General features: G+C 34.0%; 2 protein-coding genes across 8 annotated transcripts; one reads left to right on the plus strand and one right to left on the minus strand.

Annotated features, from left to right (window-relative positions):
* Positions 1-523: 523 nt before the first annotated feature.
* On the minus strand, positions 524-22,084 carry LOC149677247 (uncharacterized). 7 transcript variants are annotated; one of them, XM_089838288.1, is made up of 11 exons: positions 22,009-22,084; positions 20,879-21,277; positions 4,498-4,597; positions 3,019-3,555; positions 2,543-2,652; positions 2,367-2,462; positions 2,191-2,298; positions 2,061-2,123; positions 1,893-1,971; positions 1,698-1,815; positions 524-1,429 (listed from the first exon to the last, which is right to left on the minus strand). In XM_089838288.1, the coding sequence occupies exons 2-11, from the start codon at positions 20,942-20,944 to the stop codon at positions 1,057-1,059; spliced, it is 1,650 nt and encodes a 549-aa protein (XP_089694414.1). In that variant the 5' UTR covers positions 20,945-21,277; positions 22,009-22,084; the 3' UTR covers positions 524-1,056. The 7 variants fall into 7 exon arrangements, with proteins under 7 accessions (XP_089694414.1, XP_089694413.1, XP_089694410.1 ...); XM_089838287.1 differs by having other exon boundaries at positions 21,938-22,074; XM_089838284.1 differs by lacking the exons at positions 20,879-21,277; positions 22,009-22,084 and adding exons at positions 14,212-14,404; positions 15,008-15,145 and having other exon boundaries at positions 1,899-1,971.
* A 71-nt stretch (positions 22,085-22,155) lies between these two features.
* Positions 22,156-24,741, plus strand: LOC149677248 (retinol dehydrogenase 14-like). Its single transcript, XM_089838291.1, has one exon. The coding sequence runs from the start codon at positions 22,272-22,274 to the stop codon at positions 23,238-23,240; it is 969 nt and encodes a 322-aa protein (XP_089694417.1). The 5' UTR covers positions 22,156-22,271; the 3' UTR covers positions 23,241-24,741.
* Positions 24,742-26,196: the final 1,455 nt, after the last annotated feature.

A 26,196-nucleotide genomic window follows, 5' to 3' on the forward strand; every position in this document is an offset into this window, starting at 1 on the left:
TTTTTTTTTATTGTCAAAAAAAAAAATTATAAACATTTTTTTTTTTTGGAACCTAAATGAAAAATTTAATTACCCCGTGATTAAAAAAGGGTAAGAGAATAATTACACACAACACAAATAGGTTAATTAAAGTAGATAAAATCAAACGTTGCAATATTAATAGGGGAGGTTCAAAAATATATTTTTTTTCTTCTCAAGGATTACGTAATGTGTTCAATATTTCACAGATGTTTAATTTTGATTATAGTTTCCCCTTATAGCAAATACCAATTATGTCAATTTGCTAATTAGTACGAGAAACATACGTGCTTTCCCCCCCCCCCCGGTAATGTTTTCAAAAAGATGAAAGAGAGAGACAATTAATTTGAACGAAATTAAAACTTTCGTTAATTAAACATAACGGAAGTTGTAATAGTATATAGTTAAAACTAATTAAAAAAAATTAGTTTATAAGTTTACGTCGTATAATGACGATGCGCCGCGAACACACACTCACTCGCGTACGTGTTAATATATTTTTATAAAAAAAATATTTATAAAAATAATTAATATATATATTTATAATTGGTTTTAAATAACTTAAACTACCCTACATAGTATAATGCGTCGAAAGCCTCATTTTATGAAATTCGTGATAGTTCATGCATGTTCATAGTAGGCCTATAATTCAAGGTAATTCAAAGAATTCATGAAAATTCGCAAAACATCACGAAAATTCGCAAAACATCATGAAAATTCGCAAAACATCATGAAAATTCGCAAAACATCATGAAAATTCGCAAAACATCATGAAAATTCGCAAAACATCACGAAAATTCGCAAAACATCACTAAAATTCGCAAAACATCACTAAAATTCGCAAAACATCACGAAAATTCGCAAAACATCACGAAAATTCGCAAAACATCACGAAAATTCGCAAAACTTCATGAAATTTGCGACAACAATCGATGAAATTCAATTACCTAAATTTATGATTTCTTTCGACGCACAATTAACTTATTTAACTTAAAAAATACCTTTCAGTATAGTTTATCAAATACACTTTACGGATGTTCATGTTGATTTGTAGAGCAAAATAGTCAAGTCTTTGTATATTAGACGTATGTAGCACTGTTTGGAATGTGTGACGCAACTGCCCCAATTGCGACCGACAATGCAATGCCACGTGGGGTTGTACATGTTATCGAAATCCTGCTTGATACTTTCGGCAATATGTTTTTCCGTGCTGTACAAACGTATAGCTTGCGTAGCGCTTTGCACGGCAGTTTTCTGCATTTCCGGCGGCATATCAGCCGCTTGGATTTTCAAATCGGACAACTGTTCCTCGTCGTCGGTTGAACCCGTCGCGGTCATGCTGGACAAGCGACTTCTAGTTCGACTTGGGGGAACAGCGCTGTGTGGCGGAGCCTGATGGTGTTTTTTAGGACTGGTAATAGAATGGTTCGAAATCATCAAACCGATTGAAAATGACGAAGTCAGAACTGTATAACTTTTTATTAAGGGCAGCCATTTTCGAAGATGGCGGTAGAATATATTGAAAAACAAAGACGGCTCTCTAAAGAACCTAACTTAGCTAAATCTCTTAAAAATTACCTCAGTTATCGTCTCAAATTTCTTCTAATTTAATTCTAGCCTAAAGTAGGCCTGACTCATTAACTAATAATAACTTAAAGTTAATTAATCAATTAACTTACTAATTAATAATGAGGGGTCTAGGAACATAGTCTTCCATGTCTTTGAGTCGATCAGCTCGACTGTCTAGCGTATGATGAATGACAGCTTCCGATCCAGTAACATCTAAAACATTACGGTCTAAGTTACCAACCAACCAATAAAACCCTTAATTTACAAACAATAAATATAAACAATGAAAAATAAATGTTATTTACAATTACTTTTTTGATACGAATCCATCGCTCCACTCTTAGCTTTACGATAATAGGAGAAAACACAAACTACGCTATAAACCTGAGTAAGTAAAGATTACAATTATAATTGGAACCATGTAACGTGTTAATCAAGATATATACGCGTTTCATATAAGGATTGACACTTACCCTTAATCCCGTTAAAAATCCAACCACAATGCTGACTAGTATATCGGCGCTACCACAGCAAGACTGTTGAAGAAAATTAAGAAATTAATTAGTAATTGGCAATAACTTAACATTAATTAAACTAACGTACCCCCATTGTTGTCAATCTCAAAGCGGCATAAGCAGCGAGTTGATCATATTCAGCCGCAATTGACGGGGTTCGCATTTGAAATGGATACAACCGATCCCGACGTATATACTTTTAAAGCAAAAGAAGATATATAGGTAATTAAGTCTAAAACAATTAAATTAATTAAGAAAACTTACAAGTATAAGCCTTAGGAGAACAAAGCCAGCACTGGCCGCAATGTCAACTGCGGCAAAAACGGACAATAACAATATCGTGCGCAAAGATACACTTCCCTAATTTAAAACAAAACGAAGTTTAAAATTAATCCTTCTACTAAATTTATAAGTTGAAGACCTGTGTCCAGCGTTCTTACATTTTCTCTAGCTTGTTTAATGGCAAAGGCCATCCACCAATAACTCAGAATAAAGATGAGGACGAAAACCACACTCAAAATCAAAGTGGTTCGAGCCGAAGCCATCTCCACTGTAATCAAAACCAATTTATTTCTTTTAAAATTCATATACCTTCAGGCTTGGGACAAAAATAACTACTCATTATCAACATGCATGCGAGTAAAAATTGCCTGGCTCCCGATTGGTTCATTATTATGCAAAATTAATTAATATCGTGGTTGACACGGTCATAAATATAAAAGTAACGCTTTCGAGTCATTAAAAGGAATATTAGACGCCCCAATCAAAATATCTAGAGGCTACAAAATAAGCAAGACGAAGAAGAAAGTTTTGTTTCTTAAATTAACACGACAAGTAGTTCAGTATCTCGTTAAAGTACTACTTAAATTGCTATAACCCCCCAACAAAAATCTATAGAAAAATAAATGCATCTTACAGGCATAAAAATGTAACTCTGATTTCAAATTAGCCACATAAACTTGCAGTCTCGTAGGTGGTCTATTAACTTGAGCACTGGCTTGGCTGTCCGTAATATCAGCCGGAAGTGGAACCGGTAGTTCTTCCGGTTTGGTCATTTCGGTAGTGATAACGTCAACGGGTAACGTGGATAAAATGTCCGACACGTTAGGGTTCGCGGTTGCGTTAATATTGTCACCAGTTTCGCTAGTGTTTGTGGAGATGATCGGCACTTCACTAACGGTGGTGCCATTCTTTGGTATTTCCGTCCCGGGGACACTCGTGGTAACATTTCCGCCTGGGGACACCGTAACCACTTGGGCCGGGGAACTCGTAGGCAGTTGGGTGCTGGCACGACCAACTCTGGTATGACCAGGATGTTGCTGTTGAGGTGGTGGTCGAAGGTTGACCGGAACCCCGGGGTTGACGGGACGTATAATGGGTGGACCTCCACCCTGGATGTTTGGCGAGTTTGGTGGAGGTCGTTGAATCGGTGATGGATCTGATGGTTGCTCGCCTGAAAAAGATTAACAATGGGGGTCAGCTTAGAAAGAAGTATGGCCAGAGCAGCACAGCGAAAGGTTAAATATTCATGGTGAAATGAATATCTTAAAGGATATTTTCTTTACAGCCACAACAAAGATAATAAACTACGCCTCCATTTAATTCTAAATCAAGTTTCAGGAAAACTCGGTTTTTTTCTTTTTCGTGTTTTCATCAATTTTTTCAAAAACCTAAATAAAGTACAGTACCATCATCGTTTTGTGTCGCCGTTATGAAATATAATTGAGATTTGGCCTATTGAACGACTTGATAACTGTCATTTTACAACGATTAACCGTACAATACTATATGTACTACTATATGTAGAGTAGGAGATCGTAACGATGGCTTTTACAAGGAAAAAACCCAGTTCCCATCGCTATAACGTACAAGATAGAGAGAAAACGTCGAAAAACAATGTATAATTAAACGAAATCTTACGTGCAGTCTGAACACAGTCAAAAACACACGAATTTGGCCTCGATATTGTCAGAAATAGACTAAACCAAAGTTGTCATTTAATAAAGTTTTAAAATGGGCTAAGTTATTTTGAGTCAAAACATTTAGTTTAGTCTAAGCACCACCGTTTACGAGTTACTATTTGACCCCTTAAATTAACCACGTCTTTCATTTTCTCGCTTAAATTTACAAAATATGGATAGTTTTCACACATGGAGGATTCATACCATTTACACCAGGAGGCTGGGCTACCTGGAGGACAGAAATCCGTCTGCTTTTTGTCCTCCAGGTAGCCCGGCCTCCTGGTGTAAATGGTATGAATACTCCATGTGTGAAAACCATCTATAATGCAGAAAAACAGAAATTTCACTTCACGACTTCAAAATAATCTACTTTTAACTTTCTTAAATAACAAAAAAACCTCCAAAATTATTTAAAAAAAAAAGAAATAACTTACTTGGGAACCATTCTGTTAGCACTACAGTCAGGAAACGAACTTGCCGATCAACTTCGTACAATTTTCCAGATAAAACAATTAGGGCCAAAAATGACAGACCCTGTCAAATACAAAAGAAAAACGATTTCACCTAATACCGTAATAACAATATAAAAGGAATCAGATAACTGTATATAGTAAATTAAATACGAAACAAGTTTCCACGGAAGAAAGACAGAATTCTTTTTTTTTTTTTTTTAATTTTTCTCCAGACTTAGCCCGTAAATTTAATTCATCGGTAGTACAGGTTAATGGCCTCTTACACGTGGAGTCACTTTGAGAAATACCCAAATTTTCCCCTCTGTAACCGAATTTTGGGGGGAATTTGTCTAGTAAAAGATTATATAGTAGTTATAATCTTAGTATGACTATATATACACGCACAGAAAACCTGTATTTTTAAGTATAATACGGTGTATTTAAAGACTGAACCCTGATACATGTAGGAACTACCCACATTAGTTTTAATTGATGTGATGTAATCCATTTCAGTCCGAGTTTACTATAGGTACAAAAGGAGGGCTAAGAGTTTTAACTGAAATTGGAACGGTTAACACACGGTTTGAAATGGAAGTTACGGAACCACATTCCAAACGAAAACGATTGGGAAACAGAGAACCGTGTTTGTTTAAAGGGAGGTAGGTATGAATTGTAGACATACTGTGTTAGCATAAGAGTTAAACAATGAAGTTTCTTCATTTTCAAATTATGCAGTGACCCTTTCGGTATTTACAATAGGGGTTTGCTTGTATATAAGATTTTTATGAAGGAATTTGTTTATTTGGGTGTTGAATTTCATGGAATATAAGGTTACTAACAAAGATGTCACGTTTTACTAACTGCACTGCAAATAAACATAAACCAGAGTTTATTAAAGAAGTTACCCAAAAATGTGTAGCACCTTACACGTTCTGCGCTTTAATTTCGTTACACTCAAATTTCATTCGTTAAGTTTAATTTCAAAATGGAAATTCTCCCTCTTACATCTAAAACTGTACAGGATTTTTCTCTAAACTCTCTAATAAGTCAATAACCGGTATATTTAAAATTAATCTTGAAAAAAAAAATAATAAAATTTATACTTGGGTCCTCAAAAATAAGGAAAATTTTGTCATATATCCCCAAGCCCTAGCTCCCATAAAATTCCAATTTAAAGCTACCAACTTCAGCCAGAGGGGTCACATACGCGACAAAAGTATCTCCTATAGTTACCTTGACAATGAAATAAAGAAACTATATAGGTTATTCATTAATTTATACTAATTAAGCCCCTTAAGGAAGCACGCGACAATCAAAACCACGCCTAAAATTACAAAATCAATGTACGTTTTTAGGGAAATGATTTCATCTAGATTGCTTTAGTGTCTCTTACTAATTATCTTTCATGCACAAACATTTAAAATTACATTCGGTACAACTATTCTATTATCAGCAATAAATTAATCAATCAGCTTTACCTGAATCCCACCTTTCAACCAATTATTCTTGACAGCCCCACCGAAATGTCTGAGTGGTATCCTATTACCCAATGCGGGTAAGGTCGTGGTCGTTTCAGGGGTCACTGGTCTTTCTTCGTAAGGTAGAAAGTCGCAATTAACGGTGCTGGATTGTTGACTACCTCCCAAACAACCGCCGCGATCCGTATACAAAAATGATGGATAATTTTGAGGCATTATTCCAATACTTAACTATCAAATTTAAACTTTAAACCATTTAATCAATGCGAAATTTACGTAAAGTGCTAACGTAAAACCATATAAAACGTCCGTTAACTTGAACGCGATTCAAAACCTTAGTTTCATATCGAACAATTTTAACACCGTTTTCTCGCGGTTTTAAATATAAAACTTCGCCCATTTTTTTTTAGGGTTAGGTATAAAATTTGATATCAAAAACCTCCGTTTTTCGACACGGGCATCCTGACTAGCATGTGGCCGAATAATAACTAACCATAGCTAAAAAAATCTACCTCTTCCAGGTGCATCTTTCCGTATATTTTTAACAATTTTGTATACGCTTGGATGCTTTGACAAGGAAATAAAAAACGAATTTTTATAACAACAAACTTTTAAAACGCGTGGACAATCTTAAAATGCGGTTAAGGTGATTGTACGTCTATTAAGGAGTTTAATATGGTATGAATGGTCAACTGATATTGTCTATTGAAAACCTTTTTTTACAAAGGTCGACAGTTCTAATTCCGTTCGTCACATTGAATGATTTTCGCGAAATTTAAGAAAAGGAAATTTAACATTTTTTTTTAACATCAAAGTGTTGAGAATTTTGTCAAGATTTTGTAGGAAGTTATGATTTAACACGAATAAATTTGGTTTTTATTAAATTTAAATAATTTGTCGGTTTAGGAAGCCTGGGTTGGCACCTTGAACTATGAAAAATTATTGGGGCAAGCTATAAACATTAAAATACGTAATTTTTTTATTAGATAGCAATTAAATCTCAAAACAAAACTTTTCAAAATTAAGTTCAAGATTGTCTCAAACTTACTATCGTCTCTAAACTGCTCATTAACAAACTATAGCGATGCAAAGCATAATCAAATTAACATAAATGAATCAACTAAATCCAAAATAACAAAGAAAGTTTAAGGCTATTAAATTTTAATTAAAAAAGTAGAAATAGAGTTCACCAAGGGAACCAAATATAGAAGTCCCATTATACACCATTTGTTAAATAAAGACGTATATCATTTGATAACTTCGAACTTCAATCTATTTCTATTGATACAGATAACTAATATACACTATACCGGTTCGTTATCACAGACACCCTTCAAATTAAAAAGTTTGTTTCACTTTTTAATACGTATTTACGTTCCGCAGATTAAAGTGATAACTCGAAACTGCGTTCCAATCGCTTCCCTTACACGTAAATGCAACGCAATTAAAATAGGATGAACTCGTTTAGTTTCGATTTCAACCTGACTTTATAAAAATTAATCCGAAATTTGAACCCTGTAACCTTTTTTGAAAACTGGAAGGGATTACCCGATATCGTGAAAATACATATCCATTATACACTTTCAATTTTTTAAAACCAAATTTCCTGATGTTATTGGTGACCCTACACCTCAAAAGTCATGCCTATAGAAAAACCAATCACACGGAAATATAACTGGTTTAATTTAAATAAAGTTGACAGACACAAATAAAACTCATCCAATCTAAGAAGATATATGAAACTAGCTAGTCCAATGGTAATTACTTTATTTATCATACGTTCTTTGCTATATTGAGTCTCATTTAAAATCAGATTTTTCACGTCTTATTGGAGATTTCTTTTTGAAATAAATGATCTGTAAATTTTTATTTGGGGCCTTTTAGATTTTATAAAATATAAAATTTATTCGGTTGAATGAATGTAAGGCGGGTAATTTTAGATTTGATGACGTCAGAGAAGGTTGAAAGATGGATTTTAATGATTGCACCATATGGCATCTAGCAGATTTAAAATAAGTAAGGTGAATTACTGAATTAAACACCTTTAACTATAAAATTAATCTGGGTTTGGCTAAATTACTGAACTAAACACCTTTAACTATAAAATTAATCTGGGTTTGGCTAAATTACTAATTGTTGACGGAAATTACGTCCGGTTTAGATAGAATCAAAGCTTAAAAAACACTACCCATTATATTTAATATAAATATATTTTATTCTAACTTCGAAGTAGGCATACCATCTTGGTACGAGAAGAAAAAGTGTGCCGGAAACTAACGCCTCAAGATGTAATGCAAAGTTTTGCGTGTGTTATCAAAAATAAAATACCCTGGGTTGGGTGTGGTGCAGTTATTTTTCTTCAAGCTCAAGCAAATGCTTGGCCCTAGGGCTGGAATCATGAAATTAAATAGTACTACAACCCAACCTTTTTTTATACATAATATATAAAAAAAATTGTTTAAATTTAAATCATCAACTAGATCATAAATTTATCACGATTTGTTAGAGTTTCACGTTTCGCGCATTAGGTCAGTTGGATAGACGTTTAGGTTCTACAAAACCGCGTGTAAAACCACAAAAAGTCAGTTCAATTGAGACTCCCTAGTTGAACACGCTTTGCAATTACTATAATCTAAGAAACTAGTATTGGAAAAGGGGGCCTGTCTCGGATATTACGGTTATTTGGTTCTACTTCCGTTTCCGGCTCTCGCTGATTGGTTGGCGCTTAGTATTAGCACCGGAAATGAATGGAGAACGCTTTTGGTCGACTCTACCTTCTATTCCCGAGCTATATTTTCCGTTTTAAGTACCTTTGTATCTTACAAAAGATATTAAATGATAAACTCGATAACCAAGTCGGTTAAATCATTAAATAATAATATTTGAATAGGGGAAATTGCTTTGATACCACCCATTCATAATTAAATAATTAATTAGTAGTTTCGAGGATTTCGTTGCGTGGCTCGAAAACCTTTATTCCTATCAAAGCATACCTCATAATGAGATGTTAATTACATTACAGAGACCATAACGCGTAACAGTAGAGCTCATTTAATCCAAGCCCTTGTCACTCAACTTTCCTCGGAACTAAACGTTTATTAATAGATCACAAAATGTGAAATTAATTCAGTTTCATAATAGATGCGTTAAATAAGTCTTAATGGTAGTAAAATTGCATGCTCTCCCACAATAGTCAATTAGCGAGATTTAACAGCGCGTCAAGCGAATAAAAGCCATGAAGGAAGCTCAGTTTTTTTTCTGTCAAAAAAGCAATAAACCCTTTCAAAACTCGCTTATAACAACTGAACAAGAAAAAATGTCATTCAGTTCAATTCGTTTCATTTTCTAGCTGGTTATCCTGGTTAATTTTAAAGCTGTATTAATATCGCGTTCAAAAAGTATATTCAAGGAAAGTAGAGGTTTGGTTAGTAATAGTAGACGATGTGGTTAAGTATCTACGTGGTTTTAGGTTTTTACCCTCTCATAGAGACCGTTTTAAAATAATCTGGGGTTTAAACCTTGCTTTCTTAAAACGAAATATATGGTATGTAGACGTCATAAGCTATGGATACAAACAACAGGACTTCGGTGGACTGCTAACTTATCTAACGTCTTTGTACTCCAAATATCTGAGAGCAAAATGTTCTTGGTATTACAATATTTATGGGGCATCACTTATTAATCACCTCATCTATTAATTCAAGCAGAAAAGAGCCGTTAAAAGAAGGAATTCGCCAATGAACTTGGCCGGCTCAACTGGAAAAGCGGAGAAAACTCATTCAAGCGTATCTTTCACCTGAAATGACTGTACACCTGGGGAAAGGGAGAAAGAGATAGAGGTAAAGGGCGAATGGGTTGGCTCTCTCTCTTTAAAACGTGGAGAGATTTTAGAAGCAAAGAAGGATGAAATTTAAGAGAGGGTATAATCGTTCATTAAACGGTTGGCGAAGCGTGCCCAAAGGATCACTCAGCTTTAACTTTCGCTTCCGCCCCAAGTTCGTTTCGAAATAAACGTAAATATTTTACGGATTAAATAACGACATCTATAAGGAATGCGCGACACTAAACACAGTTCGTCGTCTGCAGTTTTATACACATCATTCATATTCTTAAAGATGGCAGTAGGGATTAACTGAACTGAACTGAACTAAATTAAACCAGTGATATTGGCAAGAGTAGTCATAACTGTCTATTGGCTTATCAATCAATCTGTATTTTGTTCTGTTTAATTATTATACGTTCGTTACTAAATTAAGAAGCCAAATTAAAACTCTCGCTACATTTTTTAATTACGGGTTAAATTGCATAACAAAGTGACGCGTGGGAACCGGAAGTAGAGAAGTCAAATATAAAAAAAACACGCGTTGGTTGTTTCGTGTTTAAAAAGGGGTTTTAAACTTAACACCACGAATTTAACCTATGATAACTTTAAACGATTCGGTTCAGTAATATTAAACGTATTGTGTCCAATTTCCAAGTACTTAAAAACTTTCAAGAAACTCATCGAACCGGCTCAAAATATTCTATTATTTAATGAATTTTTAATTAAAAATATATACGAGGTCGAATCAATAACGGAAGGAGTATTTTTAGATCTCGGGAAGGTCGGAAAAGAATTTCTGACGAAGAAATAATACAACCTCTAACCTATTGTAAATAGCCAATAAGAAATCGTATTAGACGGACTGTGATTTTTCGGTGTTAAGGTTCGGGTGCTACTACCCCTTTAAATGACAATGAAATGAAGTTGCGACAATACTATCCCTTTAAAATTCAGTTCCCCAAAATTAACCACAAAAAAAAGTTAACTTCCAATCGGAAGTTAGTCGGAAAACACGTATTCAAAAGAAATTAAATTCAATTACAAAATAGCAATTTTTTAATAAGGAACGCGCTTAAAATATTGTGAGGGAGAACACGTTCAAATAATTTTATATTAAATTTCCTGTATTGCACAGTCTATTTCATTTATAGTGTTTTTGTCTTTTCTTTTTTTGTCCACCAGTTATTTGACGTAACACGACACAACTTTCGAAAGAAGAAGCAAAACTGTCCTCTCTTGGTGTTTATTCGAGCGTTAACTTAAACTGGATTAGTTTTTAATTACTCGTTATTTTTGTACGAAAAGAAACCGAGAAATTTTCTAAAGAGGATTAGTCTTTTTAAATTAAGGTTAATTATGTTAAATGGTAATCAGTGAAAGCTTAATTAAAAGTATAGATACGATCATTACGTTGTTAAATATGAACAAATTAAAACCTAGTTTTGATAAACATTTTGGTACATAGTTGATTAATCTTCGAGGTTTATAAATTAAGAAAGGTTTTGAATTATGACGTAAGCTTAGAGAGATCATTTGAAAATAATGATGAAATATACGGAAAAACCACGAATTAATGTTTTTCTTTTTTAAGTAATCCAGTTTCACTTTTTGATGGATTTCTAATACATATTATCTCGAATTTCATTCCAACTTTTTCATAAACTGTATCTAGTTTCATTGCAAAGTAAATGCATTCAAGATGGATTTAATTTAGACGCACGTAGGTGACCTCTCAATCTAGCCACTAAAAAAAACTATTTACCCGATTCGGATCTCTAGCTAAACTTCTAAGGTATTGACCGAAAGTTTTATTTGTACACCAAAAACGGGTACTTGGTAATATTTTTTAAGGGGTTATGCACTCTACAAGAATTTCATGGGAAAATTTTACGTTTTACATTCATTCGTGAATATAATATTATATTCCATAACGTAAGGTTTTGTTCGCTAATGTTAAGTGTATTTTTAAAATGAAAAAAACTATACATTAGGAAAGATGGGACTGTAAACCTATTATGGTTCATAGAATATCAAAGGTTCTTACAAAATGACATTAATTTTAAATTACTTACAAATAACCAACCTCAAAAATAAAACGTATACTCAACAACCTCAAAAATGACTAGCCAAAACATGTAAAAAGGTGACACTAACGTAAATTTCAACGGATCTAAGGCGTTACATAAAAACACCTGACTACATCCGTTATGTAAAAGAAAAACTAAATTAAAAATACTCTACATGTGATGAATGAATAAAATAAATAATAGCGGTAAGATTCTGACAAGTATAAAAGATTCCGAACGTTAAGACCTAAATAAGAAATACCGGCGGAGGTCGCATTTTGAGCTATTCAAGCGTGAACTGCCCAAGTGGTCTCCTCCGATAAGCTATGTACAGTATTTATTCCACGGTTACTAGCTGGGTGAGGTATTTTTTTTTTTATTTTATGGCCAATAATATAAATAAACCTACAGATTCTTGTAGCAGGGGCTTCTTTTTACAAAGAATTTCTATTAGAAGCAGATAAAAAAAATCTAATATAAAACTGGTTTCTATATACAGTTCGCGGACTGTGTCTGAAAGAAGTTCAGTTGATATGTGAGAAAAAAATTATCTTTAGAATGTAGAATACCATTTTTGGTCAAAGAAATATACAGACATGAATGTGTAGGAAATGGACAACAGATATTTAGTTTTATTATACAGGGTGTTGTTACCTGTAAACAAGCCACAGGCTTAGTGTGGAAATCCCTTCACAGGCAAAAGCTTAGATTATTATTATTATTATTATTATTATAACAAAACTCCGAGAAAAGTGAAACAAATGATCTTAAGCTTGGACAGGTAAGCTCAAGTCATTTTGTGACGAGGTTGAGTGAAGTTAAAGGCTTGGTAAATCATAAACTCAATTGACGCGAGTGTCTTTTTGAGGAACACATTAATTGAAAGAGTAAGGAAGAGTTCTTTTCGTAGCTATGTTTAAATCGGAACACTATTTCAAATTAGGCTTAGCGCAAATATTTCCTAGTATTTCCGCGTGAAAGTACTTTTAAAAGACCTTGAAAGAAAGGTTTTAAATGATCCTATTCAATATCCCTTTAAAAATATAAAGAATATAAAAGGTAAATACTTCAGTAGGCGTGGGAAATTTTGGTTTTATTTATTTTTTATGAAGAAAGAATTATGAAATAACAAATTTCTAAGTGAATTTATTTCCTGTCTTGTAAACTTCCTTCAAAGTCACAGCGCGTAAACATTACGTCACGAAATCCCTCTAACTTTCCCCCCATTAAAACTCAGCAACAGAAAAAATTGTAATAATTGTAATTAAAACTATAACACACGCGTCTGCAAATATTAATTATAAAACCAAAATTATTTTTTAAAAAAAAATCAGCAGCTAGAGGTCTTCGACACGAACTAAATTTTTTGTTGATGCCTATAAAAAACTTAGCTTAGGAACCCCACAATTTTGAGTGTCCAAGATTTGGAGTTCAATACAAAATCACTGTAAATTTTACGAATCACCAAGGTTGGGTCCGATATTCATTAAAACGCTGTCGAGAACCACACCTTGGACAACGCGCAAATTCTAAAGAAACATTTAATAAAAAAAGTCGAAACGTGTTCGAACCCTCAGAAAAACCAGTCTAAGATTCTATATATTTTTTTATAAAGTGTATAAGTTATCGGTGAACATAAAAAATCGGGACATTCGTCTGGGTATAAGTGCAACTTGCCCGAGGGGACAGTCACTTGTCAAATTCCCCTAATATTTTCAGATTAAAATTGTACTTTGACATTTCCCTGTTTTTTCTACTCAATTCCAGAATTTTACTTGATTTTTTAAGGCCAAAATTAATTAGTCAATGATAACCTTTCGATTAACCTAAGGAGTAAGGAAAAGCTAGAAATTATAATTATTTCAGGGCTGCCAGAAATTATTTCTAATGGGTAGTTACAATTTTCAGGGTAAGAAATTAGTTAACAAGGCATTTTATATCACGCAACCTGACTTAAGTATAAAAATTTCCCTGGCCAATGGGTATCCCACTACAAAAACCTCACTGATATTGAATTTGCATATTTTGAAATTAGCTAATTTTCCAGATATCACTGTTGAGTAGAAAGAAACACTTCGAAATGTGACAAAAACCTTATTGAATTCCTTTAACTCAGTTTAAGCTTTCTTAAGGAAGTATTCCACCCCTTAGTGCTACATATATATTTCTACTTATAATCCCAATAGTAGTTTAAGAAAATTCTTACAAGGAAGTAATTGAACCCTAATTTAAAATATATGAAAAGGGAGAAAATAAGCACCACGTCGTTCTTTAAAAGGGTCAAGAAAAATAAAGAAATCGAAAATGAAAAATATATTTCAATCTGTACCTGAGCTAGTCGCCTTCCTTTAAGAGTTAAATTGGGCCAATTTCTCCTGCGGTTAGTGTAAGGGTATCCTTCAACGTCCAACATTTTAACGACGACAACACAAACACAACTACTACGACACAGTTAATTTTCTTGACGCGCATTTCGGGCTCAAAATTATTTTACATGATGCTCAGTTCATTCGGGGTTTAATCTACACCAAGAGGTTACGAAAAGGGTCAATTTAGACCATGGCTTTTTGATCTGAATATTTTAAACTATTTAAATTAATCAAACCCAGAGACAAAACTTGCCAAATTAATGAGTTAAATATACTAACTAAAATGGTAGCTGACAAGCTTTAAAAATTATAGCAAATTTAAAACATAACCTTAGAAAAAAACTAATCTATTATGATATACTATTAAGCGAGCTATTAAGCTAAGAACTTGGTAATTTTTACTTGACATGTAAGTCAGCAATACCACTTTGTCATCAAGTTCTATACGGTCCGTATTGCGCATGCATTAACAATAAAATCATAAACCGATTTAAATCCTTGTTATTAAATCCCCCAAAATTTAAATCCACTGACAAGTTACAAACAAATATAGAACCCAAAATGACAACTCAACAACTAATCTTCAAATATAATCACTTGACCACTAAATAAATTAAAATAAACTAAAATATTCAGATCAAAAACCCCAGACACAAGAAAAAAATCATCTTCAAAACACTTTAAATCCATATCAGGCATGAAACTAGCCACTGCCACTGACTGCACTCAACACGTGACATTTCTTAAAACACGCACCTTTTGACTGTACACAGCAGCCCACACGATACGAGCGACTACTTCAAACTGTTTCCCGCGACTGAATCTTGTTAGAAATACGACTCAAGCGAAAAGAGACAGGTAGATAAAAAAATTATTTTGGAAATAAAAACAACTTTAAAATTTATAGCTAGCTAGGAAACTTTTTCTTCTTTTTTCAAATTTGTACTTTGGTATAAAGCTATTCTTTCAGGTAAATTTTATTTTTTTTTTCTTCCCGTTTGTAGGTTGCTTTGAATCTCCTTAGAAAAGAACGCGTGCGTTCAGGCGGCAAAGTAAACTGAAAATAAAACTCCTCCGAACCTGGGCTAAGATCTTACTAACTTCCAAGACCCCCGCCAAAATATTTTTGGGTTCATTTGGGGGGAAATAGTTTGTGCTCTTTGATTTAAAAATGCGAACAGAAATAAACTAACACGAAGGTGTTGTATGTATTTACTTCCCTTACATTGGTGTACCTGCGTATAAGACGTCTATTAGAATCAGTTTTCATAGGGTTTTGAGATATTTTGAGTCTGGTTCCCACTTTGAGTGATTAAAACTTGCGATTGCAAAAGTTCAGCGATTTTCTTTAATGTAGTTTTTTTTTCTCTAGAAAATTAGTGGGAACTAGCCTTAAACAATTTTTAAGTCAGATTCAAAACCTAATTCCCCATTTAGAGTATTTTGTTCGATTTAAGGATATGGTCAAACGTCCTTGTTCGACCACTAATTTGGAACAAAGTTCAATCCCACAATACCTCGCAAAAGTCAAGTTTTATTGTAAACCTCAACAAAAATGAAAAACGTATATTGAAAAAAAAAATGACAAAATAATATAGGGTAAATTGATCACTTCGAGTTTAATATACTTCTAATATAAACAGCTCAATATTTGTCGTTATCCCCCATTCTGTATAAATTAAGTGGGGGAGGAATATTTGGTAAGTCCTCGGAAGTTGAGGGACATTTTTACACCATCACACGCTGAGGTTCGCGGATTTTCGACATATCTCCCCCTCATCTTTCTTTAGAAAATCATTTAAAGCTTCATTTAATCTTTAAAAGATTAAGGAAGATATGTCATATTTACTATACGCTTCTTTTTTGTAGGAATATTACGAGGGTGTATATATATACACACATATAATTTGCTATTCAAATTTTATAATGGAAAAGGTCGATATACTGTCTATCTTTAGTGTTTTAACGTTTCCTGTATGCGTCTTCTAAGTTATCATAGAGAAAGTTTGAAAACTGTTGAATTTTTTACCCCATAATTTTGTCATTTTGCTATTATCATTGAGCTTTAATAGGTTTTGGATTCACATTTGCCATATTGAAGATTATAATAATGTTTTTGTTATGGATTATTTTCCCTTTTTACGTTTTGATATTTTTGGTAATCTTAGAAAGCATAAAAGGTATGGTATTTATAGATTTTAAGCCTTTTCTAAATAAATTACATCTTTAAAATTATATGGACATACAGTTCCAATTTGAAATACCCATTATTTTGACTAGAGCTAATTACATTTCCCTTATATGACGTCATGTCTACCCCACTTAGGGTCCTTCGACATGACCACGCACCAACTTAGACGTGTTTCTTGTATTTTAAAAGTAAATATTTTATAATTTGAAAGCATTTTGTATATCGAGCTAAAATAATCTGGAATAAAACGTCCAAAAACTCTCGATTTCTATCTCTTGCGTCTGCGTTTTGTGTTTCAATTTTAAATCGACTCTTTATGGGAACTCGTTAAAAACTAATCATTAAAATCAATACATCTAAATTTCGAGTAAAAATGATTGAAATAAAACACAGACTAAATTAAGGAAAACGCGAGTATTTTAACCGAAAACTATCTTAACCTACTTGAACCAATTTGTATAAATATACTATACAATAATCCTTCGTTCCAATTTATACCAGACAATTATGGGTAAAAAAATACTTGAAATTAGGGATAAAATAGCGAAATAAAATCGGCCCATTTTGGGAACTTATCATACATAATACAAACCTCGAAAAATATCACCCCAAAATAAAAATAAATACTAAATAATTTTGAAATGGATACAGGTATAATATTACTAAACTGTTTAAGACAATACGCTATATAAAAAGGCCGCGAGTTTTTTATCTTTAGGTATTAATTCAACGGAAGGCATGGAAAGGTAACCATGGGTAAAGTTAAACTGCCTTAAAAGTTTCAACGGTAACGCACCGAGAAAATGGCTTACAGACTTTTTAGCATTTTAAGCGAAAAATATTAATATGATAATTGAAAAATTAGTGGTCCGAAACTAAACAGATCATAGACCTAAGAAGATACGACGGCGATAACCATATTCGCTTACATCGTGGGAAAATTCTGGTTTAAGCTAAGTTTTAAATATTTGAATATTTAAAATAATATAAAGCTTGGATACCTCTAAAAATATTTTAGACGAAATAATAAAAATTATTCCCAGGTCATGTTTCATGGCTCTTTCAACAAGATCACATTAAGTAACATTAATTATTCATCCCACCTCACTTCAAAAGGATCTAACTAAAGTATATTACGGTTAAAAATAGTTAATATTAATATTAAAACGTCAGAAAGGGGGTCACGATCAACATATATACGGACCTTGAAACATTTTAACCGAAAATCGTTATTCCGAATCTAACACACATTTCATTAAATCAAAAAAAAAAATAAATATATATTGGAATAATAAAAATATTGAAATCATTTTCTCGCCTTTCCGGTTCGCTAACGTTTTCAATCTCGAGAGGAGAGAGAGAACCCTCCAACATTTTTCAACACGCTTGACTAACTTACGAAGCGATAATAATAGATTTTCTCCATTAAAACGGAATTAGGGAATTACTGGGAAGTTACTCTCTATGTCCGACGAAAAACACTAATAACCCAATGTAACTTACTTAAATTATATTTAATGTTATTTTGATGTTCTACATTCAATTCGATTCAATCTATTCTCTAAATCCTTTTATCTATAAAGGTTATAAACACCAACAGGAAGGTGCCCTACTCTATTTTCTAACAAGTTAAATTAAATTAATGCTTTAATCCTTGTAGTTAGTTAATTAACTTTCTTTAATTTGATGAATTAAATAGTTTTTATTTATTTTCGCTAAGCCTAACGATAGAAAACAACTTGTTACTGCCAGCCAAGATTTGCGCGTATTTTTCATATCTATGATAAATAATTTACAATCGAAGAACTTTTATAACATTTTCCGATACTGGGTGGTCAAGGTACCTTCGTAATCAAAAAAGCATTTAAACCTCCAAATTATTAATCCCATCAATTATTATTTAGTTCACACTACTTAGAACGGTGGGAACCAAATCAAGGTATTTCAATTGAAATTACTCAATCAAAATCTTATTTATTAAAATCTCAAACGTAACCCTGCCGGACAATAGATATAAAACTTATGAGCCCAAGATTGATTGCTTCAAAAAGAGCTTTGAAGCTATAGTTCTTTAACAAAATAGTCACGTGTAATCTCAATGCGCCAAACCATCCTAAAAGTATTAGTTGTACGATAAGAGAAGAAACCTCCTTATTTAGAATCTATATAGAAAAAAAACCTTGTCAAAAGGTAAAACCACAGCGGGGGTGTTTTGATATTAAAGGTGACGCTTTTCCACGCACGGAAATAAAAAAATAAATAATAATTCTTGAATTGATTTAGCTTAAAATATACCAAACCCTAAACCTTCAAATACCTTACCACGTTTAATAGTTAAATAAATAACGGATTTTCGACTCAAAAATGCGGATAGGGACTTGAATTACTAATTTATAAAAGTACTTAGTCATAAAACGGGTTTTGAATTGCGTTAACTCCAGTACATACAGTCGCGTGTCTTTAGGCATTGTAATTAAGACGAGATAAACGTATAAATTAAATATATATCTATTAGAGAATTTTAAAAATTATTTCATGAATATTGAGCAAGGTCGTTGACAAACTATAAAGCTGAAGATTATATTAAAATTCCTAAAAACGTTTTATAATTCATGGTTCATTATTAATGAGAGGATTAAATATATTCATACCCCATTATGTCTGGGTACTTAATACTTATTAGGTAATCTAAGCAAAGTTATTTGTTTATATTTACCGTAAAATCATTACGTTAATTGCATTCTTGGATTTTTCATGGCTAAGTTCAGTCGTTGACTATAATATTTTATCTAGCTTCCTAAAGATAGCCTTGATCGTGATTTTAGGCAGTCATTTTTACGGTATAAAATTTAGCACCTTCGTGAGAAATTTTACTAAGGAAATTCCACTTAAGAATTTAAAATTTTATAACCCCATCTATAGTTTCCGCGACGCAAAGCATTATGGGGAGATAAATTTAATATCCGCGAGTTCAAGTGCACCGTGTAAAGCGGAAGTAGACATAAATAGCGCTAAATTAAATATTGTTATCGCAAATATTGTCTCTAGAATATTATAACGCATCCCTCGTTTAATTAGGCTCTGTGTACTATTATTAGACATATCTTAATTGACATGGTGGCCTTAATAAAGGGTAAAGGTCACCAAGGTAGTATATCCCAATACTATGACCTAGGATGGCACAAAAGACCTTAAATGTCATCGAGGGGGTAGGTACCGTTTTGTAAGGCGAATAACAATTTAAATTTGTTTGAAAATCTGACATATTTCAAGCCAAAAAAAGTCAACTCGAGGAATGTTAGTTGTTGGGTACATGTACTATACGTCAGTTTAAAATTTGTTTCTAAGATGTCAAAGGTTAAATTTAACGTATTTCTAAACAAAAATTGTTTCTCTTGGGAAGGGAAGTCAGAGGTTAATAATTTCCTATCTCGTAACTAACTTCCTAGGGCGTTTTTACAATAACTCTTGGTACTAACTGTACAAGAGTCATACCATAAAGGCATGCATATACTATAAGGTCAATCCTTGTAAAGGATACAAGTCGTGGGTGCCGTAAAATCAGCTTAACTGCAAAAGTTCAAAATACCCATGTAGGATTGAAATTACGTACCGAAACTCACGCCTACTTCTGAAGACCCATTAAGACTAAGCCTTAAAAGCTTGGTACGTACCAGTCCCCCAAATCGAACCAATCACCATTAAGGACAATATTAACTCTTGTTACTAGCGAGTGTTACAAGCTATAATGAACTTGTTCCATCACAAAAAAAAAAGAATAAAAAATTAATATCTTAAAGGGATTTATATATAACTGGTTCTTTAACATAAGCGGTCACGTAGTTTCTCCGAAGTATACGTTTTAAATACCAAGTTAAGTTAAAACAAAGGTAAAGCTTGTCAATGTGCATCCGTTTTAGTGAAGAGGTGTAGCGGATTAAGTTGACGCCAGAAAAAAATGCGCGAACGAAATATTAAGGAAGTCCGGCATGTTACGCGTTTAAGAGGAACTTTAAATTTTGCTTGAATTTTAAGGAAAGGGGTGGGAATTTAGTAAAAGAGATTTTAAAGTGATTTAAGGTGCGGTAAGATTTTGCATATAGAGTATCGTTGATTTAATTGAATTTTTGATTAAAATGTTCAAGAAAAACTTCAATATTTTGATTTGGGGGCATACGGGTATTAGTTCGATATTGCATGACGTCATATCTTCAAACTACAACCCTTTTTTCTCAATATTTACGAATAAATTCAACTTCGAAGCAAGGGATATAAACCCATAGATGAATCTCTGATATCATCACACTACAAACTAACCCCAACTCACCATCAATCACAAAAATCCCCTATCCTTTACGACAGACACGTGACACATGAATAAACATAGACATAACAAATAAAAATTGATGTCCAAAAAATATTAAAAAAAAACTCACCATGGCATAATGGCACACCACGATACTGCCTGATTTCAGGTCATGAAATCCGCTGCAAGACCTCATATTTGATTCTTTGATATTATTATTCTTTGACGTAACTTGGTCCACCGTTCGCCGCGATTCTCTCCAGAGATTTGCCCCCACAATGGCCTCGGTTCGTCGAGCAAAAGAAAAAGTTTTTATTTCATTCACAATGGGAGTATCATCACCGTCGTTGAATTCCAAAGAATCTCATTCTTAATCGGCAACAATCCTTTACGCGATAGCCGAGGCCTTGCCTTACATAACCGGCCGGCTAGCGGAACCAGAGTCATTTTTCGCCAGAAAAGAATTGATAAAAATAAATAAATCTGACACTTTGTAGCACCGTCTTGATGGATAAGTTCCAATATAGAGCTGCAAAGATATCGGTAACTTTATTTATGGATGGTTACGAATGAATAATAAAAAAGATATAAATAAATTAAACAGGACCCTCAATACGCGCTTATGCCCAAAATAATACCTTTTCTACGAGTATGAAACTACTACACAAACACGAGTCGTCGTGAGACAAGATATCTTCGCTTGCCATTGACCCCGAACGACAGCCGGCCTAGGCAGTCTTAGGCACAGCCAGCGCTTCCCTCCCTCATTACTTTTGAAGTATAATCCCGTTTTTACCCAAATACGCGGGAGGGTATCAGTGACTGATGAAGGGGTAGTTTAGGAAATCCGGATTCTAGGATATCTTACCCATATCATGATATCATCGATGTGGGTTTAAATTTATTTATTTTTTTGTTTAAAAAACTAAACTTTTTGTGGATTTCGACGTTTTTCTAAATTAAATAAAGGTCACGTTCATTTGGGATGTTTGTTTTTCTTCCTTTATTGAATGTAGTCAAGTGCATGACCTTCAAATCAAATCTACTCTAATCCCCATTGAACCCACCCCACAACGGAGACAAGACGTCAACCTGACCTGTAACCTCCATGCGGTCTGTTAGGGTCACTTGGGAGTTGGGTTACCATTTTCTACCCCTTAACTAATTGAATATTATATTATTAACTTACTTGCACGTATAATTATTTAATTACAAGCTAGTTATTCCTCACCGCGACTAATTTTGACAAATTATAATTACCTCCTTGTTTCAAGTTAAAATTAGGCCTAATGACACGCTAATTGACTGTTCGTGGCAGGCTTACAATGATAAAGCGCGCGTAATAATACTTAGGTTACGTAACTTTCCCGTTCTTCCCTAGATGGGGCTAAAAACAAATCCCACGGAATCACATCGTTACTGAGACTCGAGCTCTAGGTGCGCGCGCGCCCGCCCGGTTACATCAACGGTGTTATAGGACAATCGGGTCAATCCTCAGGTACGAGGACAGACAGTAAATAAAGATGGGCCGCATCCTTTGGATATCGTTGCCACTCGGATTAGTGGCCGGATTAGTGTTATTACGACAATATCGTGTTTACAAATGGGGAAAATGTCGAAGCAAGAAGAGTCTTAGAGGCCAAGTAGTCGTAATTACCGGCGCTAATTCTGGCATTGGTAAAGCCACAGCCATCGAACTAGCCAAGCGCGATGCCCGTATCATCTTGGCTTGCAGAGACTTCACCAAAGTCACAGCCGCTATAGAAGAAATTAGAAAAATCACCAACAAGGGCGAATTGGTACCACGTAGGTTGGACCTGGCTTCTATTAAGTCAATCAAAAACTTTGTACAGGATTTTGAAAAAACGGAAGGAAAGTTGAACATACTTATTAATAACGCGGGCGTTTTCCAATGCCCCTACACGCAAACCGAGGATGGTTTCGAAATGCAGATGGGTGTTAACCATCTTGGTCATTTTCTGCTGACAAACTTGCTTCTTGACATCTTGAAAAAATCAGCTCCCAGTAGAATAATTATCGTTACGTCAATGCTAAGTAAAAGGGGACAAATTGACCTGGCCAAACTGAACCCAACTGAAAGAGAATATAATAAAGGTTCCGCCTACTGTAACAGCAAAATGGCCAACTGTCTCTTTGCTCAGGAACTTCAAAAGAGGATTGAAGGGACCAAGGTTAACGTCTACACTGTCTCTCCAGGTCATGTTTGGACCAACTTGGGACGTCATCTGAAGATACCCTATTGGTCAATGGCATTGCTGTTACCCGCCGCGTACCTGTTCGTTCGCACCCCGAGTCAGGGTTGTCAAACTCTCGTTAATTGCGCTGTTGATGAAGAATTGGATGACGAGTCGGGGAAATTTTATAGAGATTGTCAGGAACAACCTTGGCCTCCAAATATACTGCTGAATAGTCATATTGCGCCAAAACTATGGGAGCTGAGTGAAAAACTCACTGGGGCCCCTAAAACCTAATTTATTAAGCTTAATTAATATTATCAATAGAATTTACTTTAATTACAAACATTCAATCTCATTAGTATCTAGTCTAAGCAATAGGGAGCGGACATAACCTGCCACTAGTCTATAATAATTTTGCAATTAAATCATGGAATAATGGCAGCTCCCCGGTATTAAACTGTATTAAGTTCTATGGCGAAATAAAATGAAGTGCCAATAGTATATATCTTATACACAAAGATAATGGCAGCCCCCACCTTTGACTTTATAAAGTTCTACAGGGAAATAACACGGGATGCCTTTAGTCTATTAATGGCAACCCCAGACCGGACAAAGGTCATGACGTCATTCCCACCTCTTCCCCTTCCCGTGAATTTCTGGGCCATTTTGTCTATTTTGAAGGAAAGGACAAAGACCGGACAAAGGTCATGACATTCCCACCTCTTCCCGTGAATTTCTCGGCCATTTTGTCTATTTTGATGGAAAGGGGAGGAGTTAATCATAAGTCCTAAGTCCCTACGTATAACATACACACACCTATTTATAACGTTTCGGCACATGAGTAAAAATTTGCACAAAACTTACTTCGTATTGTGACTCACTTACTACAATTTGGATTTTATAGATGAATTACTGTATGAATAGCAATTCCATTATAAACTTGTTCACAAAAAACCTTTAGTTTTTTCTTTATTTATATTATCACTTGATAAAACATTGAACTATTTTGAAAATAGTACAATTACACATTTATAGATATTTTTTTCTTTTGTAAATTTCAACAAGAAACATTAAAGGGAAACAGGATTTGATCAAAACGATCCGTTATGAAGTTTTGAGGACGTGTTTTTTTTTTTTTTTTTTTTGTTATTAACAACAATAGGAGAGAATAACAGTTTACATTTATTACGAAGAGAAATAAACGCGGGCAAAAAGGATTTCGATTTGAGCAGCTTAATTTGTACTAGGCCTATTTTTAATTACAGTACCCCCTCCCCCCCTCTTAAATTACCTAAAATTAATTACCGTGTTTAGGTAATTATTTTATACCCAACGGTAATATATTTCCCATAGATTGTCTAAAAAATAGGCCTGTAAATCTTTGGAGGGTTGTTTTTTGAAATTTACATACTTTAGTAGGTCTTTAGTATCGTTATCGGAATAAGTACTTAAGTAATTAATTAAATAAATTAATTGGGATATTGCCTATTAAAAAAAATGGAATGAATCTAATTTTATCTTTAAATTTAAACTGACTAAAAAATAAAAATAACTATATTAACCCTTTTATCGTCTGTCTGTCTTTCGAACGAACTATACCGGTAAAGTGGCTTGTTCGCTTCAACTTAACCGAACAGTTTCAAGCTCTTATCTTTTACCGTTCTTTGTGAAAAAATAATTAAAATTATAAAAAAATAAGCCTTCAAAAAATTAAAATAATAAATATTGTAAAAAAACCTTACAGCTTAATTGTATTATAACATTAAAGTGTGTGATAAAAGTTCGATAAATCTCATTTCGGCTATCGTTACTTTCAGAGATATATTATTTCATTCGATTTGATTGATTGATTGATAAATTTTAAAATTGGCCATTTTAATTGATATTATTTTTGGATTAAAAGGTGTATCTAATTTTTAAGCCTATAGCGTTGTTTTTTTTTGCAAACTTAAATCAATCATACGTCAAAAGTATGAACACAATATGGTCTGAACGCTCGGCTTTTTGCGGTTATATACTACCAGAAGTGAGATGAGACCAGAAGTACTGAGCTAACCAAATTCTTCACTCGGCGAAAGTGAATATTCTTGATAACACACCAACGGTTGGCCCTCTAGTGGCGGTTTCAGAATTTCCCCTCCAAAACGTGAGACGCTCGCGGTGGTAGACGGCCGAACTAGATTCAAGCACCCGCGTCCGTGTTTCGCCGCTTTAGGTTGAGGGGAAGGGGATAGGAAATGTTTTTGGAACTCGACCAATTTTTTCTCTCTAGCGTAGGCGCGATTGAAGCGGCGCAAAATCCTCAAATTTGTTCACTAGTGCCAGGATCTACTATCAAAGCTAGAGCCCTTCACTTCTAGTCTGATCTCACTTCTGATACTACTGATAAAAATAATTATAAAGGTCTTTGGTCAACTTGATTTTCCCTAAAAATTCCCAAAAATGGGGCCGCAATAAGCTTGGATAGCATTATTATCTAAAAATCCCCAAATTTACTAACGTGATTGATAATGGGGCATTCTTAGCATTGTAATCTTTACAGGGATTCGTTAACTTTTTCCCGATTAACTATGTGTTAATTTTTAATAGTTAAAAAGAATGAATGAATGAAGGTCAAGGATAGTTTAAAGGGAGCCATCGGAGGGTTTGCATTTCCCTCCCGCGGATTTCCGAGCCCTCTTCTAGCTACGAGGGGAGTGAATAGAAAGTATCCCCCCATGGCCACCTAGAACCAGGCTTCTCCCACAGAAAACTGAAACAAAGTTGGACGTGCAGATTCAGCGCCACAAAAGTGCAGCGTCGAAATTTGAAACGAATAGGCAGACTGGCTAGCATACCCTCCGGTGGCTCCCTTTAAGGTAAAAACTTGAGGGATATTTTTGTTAAAAGGCGTTTAAAATTGTGCCTAGAAATAACGTACGTATGTAAATCCCCGTTAATTATAGACATAGGGATACAACTATACGTGGTTGTGTTCGTCTAAATCTTTTGTTACCTATTGGTACTGGCGGACGGTACCGCGGCCGGGTTAATAGCACACATACTATATTTCTTTCAAACAGATCACAGGATTCATATATATATATATTATTTGGAAGAACACTTATGGTAATTATTATTATTTAATTATCTGAATGGGACTTTTATAGTTTAGTTTGTTAGTTTAGGTACGTTTAAGTTATTTCTTTCACACACGAGAAAGTTCCGCATTTCGCGAATTACAGAGGGGTAAAGTTATAATTAACGATGA

This window comes from Phalangium opilio, unplaced genomic scaffold, assembly GCF_054372755.1.
Source record: "Phalangium opilio isolate 3A_F unplaced genomic scaffold, DU_Popi_V2 ptg000045l_1, whole genome shotgun sequence".
In the NCBI taxonomy this organism is placed as follows: Eukaryota; Metazoa; Arthropoda; class Arachnida; order Opiliones; family Phalangiidae; genus Phalangium; species Phalangium opilio.

Bases quoted from the DNA above. Each gene is read 5' to 3' on its own strand.
- LOC149677247 (XM_089838283.1), bottom strand. From the start codon at position 14,295: ATGTTGGACGTTGAAGGATACCCTTACACTAACCGCAGGAGAAATTGG. The intron at 3,556-4,497 runs GTAAGTTATTTC...AATCTTTTTCAG, and splicing joins GCTAACAGAATGGTTCCCAA to GCGAGCAACCATCAGATCCA. The intron at 1,430-1,697 runs GTAAGTTAATTG...TTCTATTACCAG, and splicing joins AGACCCCTCATTATTAATTA to TCCTAAAAAACACCATCAGG.
- LOC149677248 (XM_089838291.1), top strand. From the start codon at position 22,272: ATGGGCCGCATCCTTTGGATATCGTTGCCACTCGGATTAGTGGCCGGA.